The 15,705-nt window shown below is 46.9% G+C and overlaps 1 protein-coding gene across 1 annotated transcript; it reads right to left on the reverse strand.

Annotated features, from left to right (window-relative positions):
• Positions 1-250: 250 nt before the first annotated feature.
• LOC119651987 (probable cytochrome P450 6a14) lies at positions 251-1,844 on the reverse strand. The gene is made up of 2 exons (XM_038055902.1): positions 725-1,844; positions 251-670 (listed from the first exon to the last, which is right to left on the reverse strand). Exons 1-2 carry the CDS (start codon positions 1,794-1,796, stop codon positions 252-254), a joined length of 1,491 nt encoding a protein of 496 aa, XP_037911830.1. The 5' UTR covers positions 1,797-1,844; the 3' UTR covers position 251.
• Positions 1,845-15,705: the final 13,861 nt, after the last annotated feature.

The raw sequence follows: 15,705 nt of genomic DNA on the forward strand, positions 1-15,705 counted from the left end.
AGGGACATTTAGAGTATATCCACAGACGGAAGTCAAGGCCAGCCAGGCCTGGAAGTGAAGATATGTTTAGGACTTGAGGAAGCCTGAGCCGGTTTCCGCTTGGTCTGCCAAAGCGCGGGATCCGCTGGAATAGTGGGAGATAGTTTCTCATTAATTAATCCGATCTATCATCAAGTGGATGCCGACTCCATTAATCCCTAGTCAAAAAAGGATAATTATTAATTTGCTATTAATTTGTTTGGATCCTTTTTTTATTTCAATCGCTCAATATTCAACCAAATACCTCCATCCACATTTGTAAGAAAGAATTTCGATTGAAGCTTCAATGGGCGTCCAGTCCTTTCCGAGAGTGTATATTTGTAGTTACGTAATCCTGTTACCAACCCAACTTTCACTTGCATCATGGCAAATCTAGCACCTATACACATGTGAGGTCCTTCGCCGAAAGGTAAATATGCAGCAAACGGTCTAGATTTTATATTTTCTTCCGTAAAATTATCTGGGTTGAAACTTGTTGAATTTGGGAAATATTCGGCATCGCGTTGTATTGCGTAGATGGGGATCATCACGGATGTGCCCTTCTTGAGGATGAAATCAGTACCAGGGACTTTGTAGTCTTGAGTAACTTCCCGTATATGGTTGCCAGCAGGTGGATAAAGGCGAAGGGTTTCTAGAATTGAAGGATTACATGGTCTTTATATGAGTCACTCAAAATGGAACTTACCAGCAATAACTTGGTCCAGGTATTTCATATCCGCCACCGCTTCGTAAGTAAGTTCACCGCCATGTTCACCTAAAACCTCATTGATGTGACTCCTAGTCTGCTCTTGAATTACAGGGTTACAAGCAAGTTCATAGAAACAAAATTGAAGGGTCGAGGAAGATGTTTCAAAGCCTGCACTATGGAAAACGAAAGCCTGCGCCAAGAGTTCGTTAAAAGTCAGGGGTTCCTCGTTGCCACCCACATGCAACCTAATCAGGATGTCCATAAAGTCACCCCTCTCAATGTTATTAGCTAAACGATAGTCTACAACTTTTCGGATAGTACTTGAGTAGAATTTGATAACTTCATCCCGGAATGTTTTGAAACCTAACTTCCGGGCGTATTCTCGAAAGGCCAGCAGGAGGAAAGTAAACCCCGTACCGTGTCTAGGATTTTCAAAGACGCTCATTCCAACATGGAAGAACTCATTCTGGCCATCTTCTAAACTATTAGCTTCCAACCCATAGGCACAAGTTCCAATAACATCAACAGTGAATCGCGCCATAATATCCTTAATGTCCACTTGAGACTCCGACGTGCTAATCTCATTTAATTTAAGCTCCAATCTTCTTGCGATCTTCACTATCAACGGGAATATAGTTTTCATTTTTCCGCTTGTGAAAGCCGGTGAAAGTTTGTTTCGTATTCGCCTCCATCTTAATCCTGGTAGAGTGAATAGATGTCCCGACAAAGGGTCGTCCTTTTCATTGTAGAAAAGACCACGATCATGAAAGTAGTTGAAATCTCTGATCAAGATGTTTTTCACAAGTTCAAGATCTATCGGTACAACCACTGGTACCAGGAAGAAGAAAATTCCCACAAACGGACCTCGGCCTTTATGCTTTCGGTAAAATTTCTCAATCAGCTGCCCGTCGTGATCCTGTTTTCCGACCCCTTTCAAGTTCCCGTAAAGAAAGGAAGGCTCCTCATAAGGAGCGCCCATTTCCTTCCAATATGAGAATCTTTTCCGCATCCATAGGACGAACGTAACAGTCAAGCAAACTATGCTCGTCAAAATCACTAAAAACACCATTGTCAACTAAACCGCGCAATCTAAGTTGAACTATCTAACTAACTTAATTGCAGCTGACACCACGTACTTGGCTCTTATCAACAATTTTATCTGTGTTCAATGGAGTGGGAAAATGATGATTTTCCAGCCTTTTGCTTGCAAGTGCGAATGCAGTTATACTTTAGATTTAAGGGGGCCTTTTGGGACAGATCTGGTAATAACATCGAAAGAAGATCGGATGTTTAGATTAGATACTCTCTTAATGGGCTATTAAGGATGCTCTTGGGACAGGAAACCGAAATCAGGGCTAGCAGATTGGAGATCTCTCTAGTCTCCAAGGATATAAATGAGGTCACCACGAAGGAGGATGTTTTCGAGGCTCTGGAAAATGATTTCGAACTCATTGGACTTCGAGAGCCACGGGTGAAGACGCTATGGAAAGCCTACATAAACGGCTATCATCAGTCTTCCAGTGAAGGCAGGACTCAAACTATTGGCAGTAGGGGGAGTAAGAGCAGACTGGATTATGTGTGTTTTTAAGGAGGAGCTGTCGCTGAAATGGTACCTTTGATGCCTTGACTTCAGTCACGCATGCTGCAGTGCTGATGGCAGGTCGAAATAGCGCACCAGATTCGGAGCCGAGAGCCATATCATGGAGAACGAAGAGGCAGGCCTAAATTGCCCACTGTACAAAGGAAAGAGGGAGTGGACCATCAGCACATTGCACGCAACAGCAGATGCCCTAAACACAAAAGATCTCCCAATACAAATGCAGATGAGGTTGATACAAATCGACCTCAACCACTGACAGGCGAACCAGGATCAAACCTCCCAAATCATCCACGAGAAAAATATCGATTTAGCCATAATTAGTGAGTCATATCGAAACCACTAAGGATTTAGGTCAAGGATCAAACGAACCAAGCAACGCTGTGGCTAGCGGAGAAAAAGTCCTTCAGAAAGTAATGGAAGATCTTGAAGAAGACTTAATCAGAGCGAAAGTCAAAGGAGTTCACATATTCAACTGCTACGCTCCATCCAGTCTCCTTAAGGGCCATCAGCGATCCTTGATATGTTGTTTACGACACGAGTGATGGCATCTCCCAAGTGCCCGAGCAAGTAGTTCTGGCCTTAGCGTAGCTGGCATAACAGCCGTGTCCTAGGTAGCAGCCTCGAGAAAGTTTCTCGGTGAAGAGTGAACTGCGACTGACCGATATATGCCGGGACACACGAGGTGTCTCCTGACTCGTCGACTACTCCTTGCCGACATCGACGGGGTGATGTGAGCCAAGCTGTACCAAGGTGGTAGTTGCGCCGTGTATCAGTTGAAAGCTCCTTCGGGACCCCGGTCGGGTAGTGTGTTCTGCACCGATATTAGTAGATCGCGTTGCCCCGAACGAGCCCTGATCAATCCGTGAGTTCTGGGATCAGCTAAGGGTAGGCCAGGCCTCAGGGAACTGAGTATACCCGTCTCTGACTATTAATAAAAAAAAATAAATATGGAGCATTAGGCAAGGAAACTTTAATGTTACAGATGGTTGGATTATGGGCACACGTCTGCCACCTACTGAAGACCTGACAGGAGGACAACATTCCGCAGATGTCGTCAGGCAGGCCATAAGGCGAATACCTTCAAAGAAGGTTGTATGCCGTGATCGTGGCACGTCTGTTGAGAGCGTGGCATATGCTCCTCAGAGAAGAACTAGAAAGAGATAGGACGCCATCAAAATGATTCCCATCCTACAGACGCTCACAAGTTGCTGGCGCAGTTCGCTACGGAGACCAAAGCTGATCTAGAGCTCATCAGTGAGCAATACAGAAACAGGGACATGGACAGCTTCATGGTACCTTGACATATCCAGTACCGTTGCCATCTGGGTTCGGAACGGCCCCCACCTTATGGTTCTTCCCCAGGGCCGAGAAGAGTTTTTTGTCTGGGTTTGGTGTTTTAAGATAACGTTTTTCTGTGTCTATCTAACGCCGAATGAAACGATGAAGGACTTTTGAACCAGGCTTGATGTTCTAAAGGATGCTATCTTAGGCGCTGAGAGGCAAATCCTGGTCGGAAGTGACTTCAATGCCAGAGCGTTTGGCATGCTTCACGTGGACTCCAGAAGGTGAACACCGAGAGGTTTGTCGAAACTCTTGGAACAGGTGTTGAGCAATTCTGGGGGTGGTGGTACAGCAGCTAACATAATCGTAAATTCAGTTATGAACCTGATAACAACGGCCTGCGGATCTTCCAAGGCCATGAGGGCATCGAGACGTCGCAAGCCTTCTATGTATTGGCGGACGGTGAAAACTGCAGAGCCTTGGAAGGTATGTTGCAAATTCCGCCGCCTCGCACAATTTCTAAACGACCAGAAAGAGGCATTTGGCATAAGGAGATTCCATAGCACGGACCCCGAGTTGCCATCTTTATACCGCCCACTTTGTACGCTTGACATGCTGACCTTCTCTCCCCTCCCGTTTGGTGAAAGGAATTCGCTGATTTGAAGGCTCCGCGAGGCGGGAAAATTCGGGGGTTAGCCCGAAGTAATGTGGCAAACGGTCTCAGACTACTTCTCTGACAATGGGGAGGTGTACTAAGTGGTAGTGAGCCTTGCAAAAGACCTAATGAATTCTAGTGGTTGCTGTGCCGAGGTAGCACTGGATTTCAAATTCTCATTCAATTCCGCCAACTGGGGGTTAATTGGAAGCGCATTGGTGGTAATTCTGGATATTTGGCGAGTCTGGTCGGGGATTACCTATCAGAGAGAACTCTCTAGTGTGGGGCAGATGAGGGTCGGAAAAAGTACATTGTCACAGGACTAAGTAGTGGGACCCTTGCTGTGGAATGTCATGAATAATGCAGCAATAAGCAAAGCATTTAGGGGATGTGGAGGTTTACACAACGGAGATGGTGACAGCGGTAAAAACCTGGCTGTAAAAAGCTGGATTGACCCTGGCGGATGAAAAAACGGAAGAGGTCTTAATAACGAACCATCAAAAAAAAATACTGTCAAGATGAAAGTCAGTGGTCGTCTCTAAACCGGCTATTAAGTAGCTAAGGATGATAATTGATGCCAACCTCAGCTTCATGGAGCACCTAGAGTATTCATGTTAAAGGGCAGTTAGCGCCCCTACGGCACTTGCAAGAATGTTACCGAACGTCAGTGGATCGAAACATTGTAGAAAAATTTTTTTTACCGGGAGTGCTGCCACCCATACTGTTCGATGCGTCACCTCTGTGCGCGGCGACGATAGCAAACTGTCAAAGACGGAAGCAGGTGTATTCGCTTTATCAGCTAATGGCTTTAAGGCTTTGCAGTGCTTTTAGAACCACATCAGATGAGGTAATCTTGATGGCAGGCGTGATATCAGGCGACATTTTGGCAAATGAAATGAATATATTATATCATGCAGGACGTATGATGAGGCGAACAGAACGCAGGAATACAGAAAGTTTAGAGGTCCCATGATCTGTGCCAACACAAATAGGACGAGTTTTCGAAGGACCGGTGGATGCACAGGTTCATTCCCAATATCAGGATATGGTTTGGGCGGAAACATGGACGAACTTAGTTCCTCACGGGACATGGTGGTTGCTAGAGGCAGTATCTACACCGCCCTGGGCTGAATGTTTCATCGAATTGTGGACGCAGTGGCACACGGGAGCATACACGGCATGTTATGTTTCACTACCCAAGGTTCACGGTGGAGAGAACGACCCTGAACCAAGCGCTCGGAAGGAACGCGAGACCAATGTAATTGCAGAGATGCTGAAGTAAAAAGAAAACTGGCTTACTGTATCATCCGCAATTGTAAAAATCCAGAATCAGCTGGTGAAGGAAGAAAGAAGGAAGAGGAGCAGCTCAAAGGACGAGAATCGTGTCAGATGGGAACTTACTTTTCTGTGTTTTTGCTCGTTAGACTTCTGAAAACACAGAAAAAGATAAGAAGGCCACCTGAACTCTGTTATAAGCGGCCACAAATGCATTTTGGAGAGGATTACCAAAGATTTATTGCATCTTTGTTTGTTCAGGAGGTGGAAATCTTCAAAAGACATTGGTCTGAACAAGTCAGTGTGGAAAATTTTTCACCAGTGAAACCACCCCCGACCATCCATAACGAGGCAGAGTTAACTCACTCTAGCTTGCTCTTCTTTCTTCTATATGCCGCGTGCTGTCGACTCCTGGTATGGCCTTCATTGGACGCTGAACCAAAACTTGACCAGGTGTCAAAGCCTTCAAATCATCGGGATTATTTGAAAGGGGCACTACCGGCTGGCACAATATCGTCGTAAATTCTTCGAAGATGGGTCCCAATCATGCTTCATCAAAAACGCACTTCAGCTGTCGTTTTTCCGACTTCACAGCTGCCTCTCACAAGCCACCAAAATGCAGACCCTGCTGATCAGCGAATGGGTTTAATTTCCTTAATTTTTTTCGCAGTAGGTCGTTTTTCTCAACTACATTAACTCCCCCCCCCGCAAGGCTGATTGTTGGAGAAAATGGAGAACTCTTCCCCGACTTTCCTCGTATTCGGCGGCGGTGACCGATCCTTTTAATCGTGCGGAGAATCGAGTGATATATGCTACCACCCTTATGAATAGCGTTTCAGCAAATCGAATCCATCTGAAACTCCCGGAAAACGAACAACTTCCGTTCGTTCCCCTTTATCCAAAAGCCACTCGGGCTGATGCCTCATGAAGCACAGTCCGTGAGGTTCTCTTTTGATGTGATATGTCCCCAGGTGCAGATCCTCTGGCCAATATCCCAAATCTTACTCACTCGATTTGCTACGTTACTACCCAGTTTCTCCGGTTCCTTCTTTATTCAAGCAACACGATGGTCGAGTCACTCCCATAGCATACGGGCGCCTTTTCCAGTTGCATAGTGGACATCTTTGTCTCCATGACTTTTGCCAACAACAATGCCTCACTGAATTCCAGCCTTGGTAAAGTCATTTTTGTTTTCAACGGCTTCACACGGGTTTTACCACAAAGCAGCGACACCACTACCTCACCATTCAGCTTGGTAACCTTACTATAGATGACTGTGGCGTGTGCGGATTCCGACGCCTTGCAGAACACGTAGCTCTCGGAGTAATCTACCCAGTGAGGTACGCGGCAATCCTCCAATTGTGGTAACTCGGCCTCGATAGGTTTCCAAGCAGTGAGAATTCCCTCTGAAGCGATGTCATCTCATTCAATTCCCGTTTGCCGAATGTTCTGGATTAAAATTTTCGCAGCTACGGTCACTGGCATTTGATAACACCTGGCGTTTCGTTAACTTCTTGTCTGGATCATAGTTTATCGACCTCATGCGAAAGTGGTCTTTGGTCGGGTTCCACATTAGTCCTAGGGTGGTGACCGCTGACTCCTGCATGACCTCAAATAGACCTGATTCTTTGGCATCTTCTGGGGTCCCCTCCAGAAGGCTTGGATCGTTGGAAGTCCACTTATGCAGATTGAAATTGCCTGACCTGTCCTGTCCTCCGGTTAATTAGGATTGTTCCTGCTATCCTGGATTCAGCACCGCTTAACAAGTTGTCCATGTAGAAGTCTTCCTTTAAATGCTTTGCCGTCATAGGATAGGTTGCCTTCTTATTATCCGTCAATTGATGTAAGGTTCTGACGGATAAGCATGAAGCTGGAGTCTCCCCATGAGCATGTATTCTTGAATCAGTACGTCTCTGGGGGGTCTATACTAAACCCGCTGAAAATTCTTCTGACAGAGCTGCACAATCACCATTCGGAATATTTTTTCGATATCAGCCAAGATCACCGAGTTCCATTTCCTCCATTTTAGTAAGATCTAGGCCAAATCCTTAGGTCCTGTATGCCTTAGGTCCAGCATATAGCTTGTCATTTAGACTTGCCCCAGCCGTTAAAACCCGGGCGTACTTTTGTTGTGGCGTTTTCTAGCTTGATAACTGGATGATGAGGAAGGTAATAGACTCTCCAATGAAAGGCATCGTTTGCTAGGCGTCTCTCCAGTTCTTTAAAATAAGCAAATTTCCAGCTTCTAGAGTTTCCTAGTGGGGCGGTGGTTCTTTCTTTTTTGAAAGGAAGAGTTACCGCGTATCTTCCGTCAGCCTGTCGGATCATTGAACTTAGATACATTATCTCGCACTCATTGTTTGCTGATATATCCTCTGGGGGACTGTCTGAGCAATAGAATTGTTACAGAGCGTGGTTTAAATCTATGGTCGATATGCTTGATAACACTGTCTTCACTTGATCTTCTTTGGTGAGCCCTTTGTCTGATAGTATCCAACCTAGTTCCGCCTCTTGCGCTATTGGCGGATTCCCTTTCTTCCTGCGTCTTCCGATGATCTCTTCAAATGCATCGGGACCTAGAATCAAGTCAATGCCTGCTGTTATGTCAAAGGCGAGATCAGCGAGTCGCAGTCTATTTGTCCATTCAGGCTTATCGACCATAGAGTCCTCATTTGACAAAAGAGTTTCTAGGGAATACATCAGATATGCTTCCACGCTAAACCACAATGTTGATTCAAAGTTAGGGGCAATACTTAATCTGGCTGCCTTGCTGATGGTTGCCGCATGTAGACCAGCGATTCCTGTTATCGATGCGAACGTTTTACATTTAAACAGTCTGAACTTGTTTGCTGCTTTCCGTGATATGAAAGAGGTTTACGATCCTGGATCGATCAAAGCCCAAGGAGTAAGGCTTCCTCCATCTGGGCCGATGGTCTTCACTAGTGCTACCGCCAATATAACGCCTGCGGTCTGTTGCTTGCTCTCTGTATTGACCTGTACCTCCCTCTTGTAGTGAAGCAAGGTATGGTGGTACTGATTGCACTCCATACACTGGGTTTTGCTGGTGCATTTTCTTGAGTTGGCGCTGTTTTACCAACTGACACCTTTCATCGGCCGAAAGTTTCTTGAAGGTGTCACACGCGAATATAGAATGTTCCTCCTACAGTAAGAAGAGCCCTTTTCCGATAGCATCGGAAACGATTTTTTTCTTGGAGATTAGTGATGCTATCAGCTGTTGAATGGATAGCAAGCTTGGTAATTCCTGAGGTGTGTACACCGGTGAACTGTCACCGTGTTCGCCAGTTATCCTAGTCATACCACCTGTTTCGATACTTGTCGGTCCAGCTGCCTCGTCGGTGGCCCAACCATTGAGATTTTGCTGATCCTTCTGGCGCAAGACTTTTACCGCTGGCTGCTGACTCACGGTGAATCATTAAATAGAGGTCCTTCGGTTCCAACAATCGGGTCTGCTTCTGATCGACGATGTACAGGGTGCGGCACCATAACTTCCTTTCTTCAGAACTCAATAAAAACTATTGCATGCATCGGAAAATATTTATTTATTTTTTATAATGTAGGTACATGTCTAAAGTTTTTATTTACATTGTTTTGAAGATCAAATCTGTCAGGTGACGTCCCCCATTTTCCATACATTGCATAAACCGATTTCTGGCGTTTGCCATGACTCTTGTTAGCATAGCAGGTGTTATGTTGGCAACTTCTTCTTGGATGTTGGTCTTCAAATCTTGTAGGCTTCTTGGACGGTTCACATAAACACGGGATTTCAAAACAACCCATAGAAAAAAATCACAAGCGGACAGATCGGGAGAGCGTGCCGGCCATTCCAAATCGTCTCTAATTGAGATAAGGCGCTCTGGAAAGTGTTCCCTCAAAACAGCCATCGATGCTCTTGAAGTGTGTGCTGTTGCACCGTCTTGTTGGAGCCAAGTGTCCCCCAAATCCAAATTTTCTAGCCGTGGGAAAAAAAATTGTGTAGCATGTTTACATACCGGTCCGAATTCACTGTCACTGTAACCTCATTTTCCTCAAAAAACCAGGGACCAATAATTCCAGCTGAGGAAATTGCACACCACACTGTGACTTTGGGTGAATGCAAAGGTTTTTGATGCAATTCTCGATGGTTGGTGTCAGCCCAGTAGCGCATGTTTTGTTTGTTAACCGACCCACACAAATGAAAATGGGCTTCATCGCTAAAAAAAACAATAGCACCCTCGGGAACGACATCAAGAAGAAGCTCACACGCGTTCATCCGAGAATTGAAGTCACGTTCTGAAAATTCCTGCACTCTCGTCATCTTATAGGGATGAAAATGAAGATCATCACGAAGAATTCTTCTCGCAGAACGATCGGATAGTCCAAGGGAAGATGCGTGTTTGCGCGCAGAACGCCGTGGCGATCGCAACATTGACGCTCTCACTGCTTCAATGTTCTCAGGTGATCTAACGGGCCGAGGGACTCCAGTTCTTCCTTTTGTCGCACTTGCAGTTTGTTTGAATGTAGTTACCCATGTAGCAATTGATTTGCGGTCTGGGACGGGAGCCAACGGGGCTAAATTAAAGCGATTCCGAAATGCACGCTGTGTTGCAATAACCGAACATCCGCTTGAAAAGTAAACCTCAACGGCAAAGGCACGCTCCTCACTATTCCAACGCATGATGGCGACTGAACCGTGTCGGGACAAAACTTTACAGTATCCCCTCTTGAACGAGACCACTAGCGCTCCGCTATGACATCAACTAACTGAGTGGCGCGCATTTTAAAAAAGGAAGTTATGCTGCCGCACCCTGTATAACGTGTCTCAGAGAATTTCAAAGTGCATTTGTGTGTTAGCAGACTTTATGGCTTCGAGGGATTAAGCAACTCCCACGCTCGACGTAAACTTAAGAGGGCCACCCTTGACGTGGACGTTTTATCGCAATTATACCGCAACATATTCTTCTGTGTCAGTACCAGGCGTAGCTCATTGTCTTTAATAGTCGACCAGCACCTAAGACTATAATGGATGACAATACGAACCATACTACCGATAGACCCATATTGCGGTAATACAAGGACCAATTACATAACACAGTTCACCACTGGGTGGAAGCATTGACCCAAGTTAATTAAAAAGCTCAATTCTTGCCACTGCCAATGGAAGTTCCTTTTTCATTAAAGTCGATCATCAAAAGTTTTGTTCTATTCAGGTTTTTTCATAAGCCGTGCTGTATGGGGCAATCATTCCACTTTTGGACAAATTGTGAGAGTGTCTATGACAAGGATATGGAGGACTAGTGTGAGGGCGTTTTTTCGGTGAGTCCTGAAACGGTGGTGTTGATACATTTTACTCCACAGATCGCAGTAGAGGAGTTCAACCCTGCACACCAGTTTCTCTGGCTCCTTGTGTTGCGGCAGAGCATACTAAATGAGTGCATGGGGCAAATGCTGAAATCCCTTTTCTAGATCCAGAAATGCGTAAAGAGAAAGCGATGCCTCTCATGGTGTTTCCTTGTTGGTAATTGCCTAGCATTTCTTAACAAACCCGGCTGCTTCACAGAACCTTTACTAGGGTGATTTTTTGACACCATGCATGGTTCCTCTACTCTGCAGTAAAGGAACAGGTTGAAAGGCATCTCAGGTAACCTCGAACGATGGCGCGTAGGCGCTATACCCCACTAAGTAGTAAATGGCAATCATATATATATGCATAGCTGGAGGTTATTGGAATGGTTCGCCGTGGGGGGGTTGATTTTTCTGCGGATGTCAAACTCCACCTTTCCATTCTTGTTTATTATTTTGAAGTCCAGGAAAGGGTAGCTGTGTTCCATTTCTAGCTCCATTGGAAGGCAATTGCTTGAGGAAATTATCGAGACTGCTAAAACGGAAGTTGCATCTTATCTCTTCATCACGCAAGGACATCATCCACATATCTTACCTAGAATGGAGCGAATTTTTCCCACCTTTTCCATTTTTCCTTATACCTTTTTTCATGACAATTTTACTAAGCAGGGGAAGAAGGGGTTCGTTCATTGCAACTCTTGAGGGTGTCTCGTAAAATCTAGCCCTGAAAGTAAAATAGATTTCGCTTAAGCGTAGGTACGCCAATTCCTCCTTCTTCCATAAAGAAGAAGCTTGTCTGTTTAGGAGTTCTTCTTCCTGCTAACCCGGTGCTTCTTCTACAGGGATGCTAGAGAACAGAGATTTTACATTGAATAATGCTAGTATCTCGTCGTTAGCAGTGGCTAAGCTCCTTCAAATTCTCTCAGGTCCGCTCAATGAGGCTCTTCCTTATCTATGACGACGTATTAGCTCTTGAGCCCGAAACCGCTTAATTTCGATACTAACCTTCTAAGGGTTAAATTGGACCCTTACACCGTTTATAGGTTGCCTGTGTGGAGTTGCCAAATCTCCCATCAGGCGCGTCCCTTCGTGCGGATAAGGGAATGCTCGGCGAATGTGTCATGGCCACGCACATGCACGCATCCGGCGATGTGCGTGTATGGGCATGTTTATGCGCTGGCCGGGTAGGTGGCAAGTAAACGCCCACCCGTGGATAAAAATTGGCTTTGGGAAGGATATCCAGAAATAAAACCAAACATGGAGGAGCAGAAGAAGAATGAAGTTACGGTGTAGGGCTTCCGAAACCCAGTACCGGCGGTTTTTGGGAGTGAGCAAGCGGGCTCCCGGCCGTCGATATCCAACAACCGCAGTGCCTCAGTAGTGGCAGCCTTGGCTACTGTGGCATCTAATGTTACAAGCGGGGAATGTTACGGGAGGAACTTGAACTGGCTGAATGACTCACCAGGCCAGCAAACCCCGAAAAGAAAAAAGAACTCAACTCCCAAAATGGCGGAGTTCATGAAAAGTACGTCTGAAGGTATCAGTGAAAATACTGCAGTGGCTACCTCGAGAAAAGGGATTGAACCTTCAAAGGCGGATGCGGAAGCTTGGAGGAAGGTAGAACCGCGGAAAAGAAATTATCGGAGGAAGATTAGACCGGAGGTGATTTTCATTTCCAAACGGGGCGAAGGGTCATACGCCGACATTCTCAGGAAAGTGAAGGCAGACCCCGAACTCACCAATTCGGAGACAACGTCAGCCGCATTAGACGGTCCCAGAAGGGAGATCTTATGTTGGAACATAAGAAATCCAAGGATGTAACCGCGGACAAATTCTTGAGCCAAATCGGGAAGACTTTAGGGCAGGAAGCCGACATAAGAACTAGTAGGCCGGAGATCACTATAATCTGCAAAGATATAGATGAAATCCCGACGAAGGAGGAGATTCGCGAAGCGTTGGAGAAACAGTTCGATCTTGCCGGACTACAAGAGTCAGTGGTGAAAACGCTAAAGAAAGCCTATGGGGGAACACAAACCGCCATCATCAGCTTACCAGTGGAGAATGCACTCAAACTGTTAGCAGCAGCGAGAGTGAGAATAGGCTGGGTTATGTGTCGCCTTAAGGAACAGGTGGCGTTAAAATGGTGCTTTAGATACCTTGGCTTTGGTCACATTGCGAAGGCATGCACTAGCCCAAATGACAGGTCAAAGCAATGCAGGAGATGCGGAGTGGAAGGCCATATCAGCAAGGACTGCGGAGCTGACCCAAATTGTCTACTGTGCAAAGGAAAGGAGGGTGTGGACCAACGCCACATTGTGGGCAGCAGCAGGTGCCCGGAATACAAATCGCAAATGAGGTTGATACAAATCAACCTCAACCACTGCGAGGCGGCGCAGAATCTACTCGCGCAAACCATCCGCGAGAAAAACATTGATGTGGATTGGTGGTAGCGTTTGAGTCAGAGACCAAACGGGCCAAGCAGCGCTGTGGACTTGTGGAGAACAAGCCTTGCAGGAAATAATGGAGCACCCGGAGGAGGGCTTCATCAGAGCGAAGGTGAAGGGCATCCACTTCTACAGCTGCTATGCTCCACCCAGCGCTACACTCGTCGAGTGTGAGCGGATGCTTGCTGCTCTTGTTTTGGATGCAAGAGGACGTTGGCCGATCATAATAACAGGCGATTTCAATGCGTGGGCTCTTGAATGGGGCAGCCGGATAACTAATGTCAGGGGACGTGTTCTCCTCGAAGCATTCGCGGAGCTAAACGTGGTACTGGCGAATGTTGGGTCTTCGTACACTTCCCGGGGAAGGGGCCTAGGGTCTATAGTAGACCTGACATACCTGAATGCCACTTTAGCCAGTAAAATCGCTTGGCATGCCAGTGAAGATATACTCACAGCGACCACCAGGCAATCTGCATAGAGATCAAGGGCGGATCGAGCTCGAAAAGAGTTTTCGCAGAATGCCGGGTGGTATGCTTGGCTCGACAGTGAAAGGTGGGTGACGGAAGCATGCGATGCTACTATGCCCAGAAGGCGATTGCTCCCCAGTAGGCAACCCAACTACTGGTGGAACAACGAAATCGCAAGTTTGCGAGCCGCATGTTTTCGGGCAAGGAGGCTTTGCCAGAGGCTCAGGGAAAACCCAGTGGCGGCAGTCGAGAGGAGGCACTCAAGCAATTGCGTGGCCGCCTAAAGGAAGCCATTCGGAGGAGCAAAAAGAACTGCTTCAAACAGCTGTGCGACCATGCCGACATAAACCCTTGGAGCGAGGCTTACAGAGTGGTGATGAAAAGGCTGCGGAAATCACCCAGGTGACCTGTCCGCGCCTCCTGAAACAGATTGTTACCACTCTGTTCCCTCACCACGAAAATAGGGGAAGGCAAATTTTTTGTCCAGCTAAATGACGGCATAATACCGCCTGTAACTGTGGAGAAGCTGCGGGAAATATGTGGTAGGTTCGGTGACAACAAGGCCCCAGGTTTGGATGGCACCCCCAACCGAGCTTTGAAAGTGGCAGTGAAGACTAGGCCCGACCTTTTCGCCAACACCTTTGAGGCGTGCCTAAAAGAAGAAATATTCCCTGCCCAGTGGAAAAAGCAAAAGTTGGTGTTGCTTCCGAAGCCTGGCAAACCACTTGGCAACCCAGCGTCGTATCGTCCTATCTGCCTGTTGGATACAATGGGGAAGATGATGGAGAGAGTCATCTACAACAGACTCCTGCCCATCGTCGAAGCCAGCAATGGTTTGTCGGAACGCCAGTTTGGTTTCCGACGCGCCCACTCTACGGTGGACGCAATTAGCATGGTGGTAAACCTGGCAAAAGGTGCACTGATTTCTGGCGGCTGCTGTGCCGTGGTGGCGTTGGATGTGAAAATTCATTCAACTCGGCCAACTGGAATAGAATTAAAGGGGCGTTGGCTGACATAGGTGTTCCCGGATACTTAGCGAATTTGGTGGAAAACTACCTCTCAGAGAGGACTCTCTGGTACGGGACGGATGAGGGCCCCAAAGAGTACATTATCACAGCCGGGGTACCACAGGGATCGGTACTTGGTCCCCTGTTGTGAAATATCATGCATAATGTGGTGCTTGCTCTTCCCGTTCCAGAGGGGACTACGATTGTCGGCTTTGCTGATGACCTAGCTGTGGTTGTTGCAGCAAAAGGGTTTGCAGTGCTTTTAGAACCACATCAGATGAGGCAGTATTGGTTGCGGCAGGCATGATCCCTGTTGACATTCTGGCCAAAGAAATGAGTGTCCTCTACAATGCAAGACATATGGATGAGCATGCACAGCGTAGAAATGCGGCAAGGTCAGAGTCGCTTGATCTCTGGCAACGCAGATGGGACGAGTCTGCGAAAGGTCGGTGGACGCACAGGCTCATTCCCAGCACTGGGGTGTGGCTTGAGCGAAAACATGGGGAGACCAACTACCACATTACCCAGTTCCTCATGGGACACGGTGGTTGCTATAGGCAGTATCTGCACCGCTTTGGGTTGGATGATTCTCCGAACTGTCCCAGATGCGATGGCATACCGGAGGATCCAGAGCATGTGATGTTTCACTGTCCACGATTTGCGATGGAGAGAAGGAGCTTAAACCAGGTGCTGGGCAGGAGCGGGACCCCGGAGAGCTTGGTTACTGAGATGCTGGAGTCCGAGGCGAAGCGGCTTGCGGTTGGCTCCGCAATCATCCAAACGCAGGAGGAGTTGCTGAAGGAACAAAGAAGGAGGAAAACTGCAAATAGGAGAAGGATGAGTGCCTAAGAGCAAACCTACCCCGAGAAGTAATACCTCAATGGTGGTCCCGCGGGGCTGGGGCTGGAG

Source organism: Hermetia illucens, chromosome 3, assembly GCF_905115235.1.
Source record: "Hermetia illucens chromosome 3, iHerIll2.2.curated.20191125, whole genome shotgun sequence".
Taxonomy (NCBI): domain Eukaryota; kingdom Metazoa; phylum Arthropoda; class Insecta; order Diptera; family Stratiomyidae; genus Hermetia; species Hermetia illucens.

Bases quoted from the DNA above. Each gene is read 5' to 3' on its own strand.
- LOC119651987 (XM_038055902.1), bottom strand. From the start codon at position 1,796: ATGGTGTTTTTAGTGATTTTGACGAGCATAGTTTGCTTGACTGTTACG. The intron at 671-724 runs GTAAGTTCCATT...CTTCAATTCTAG, and splicing joins CCTGGACCAAGTTATTGCTG to AAACCCTTCGCCTTTATCCA.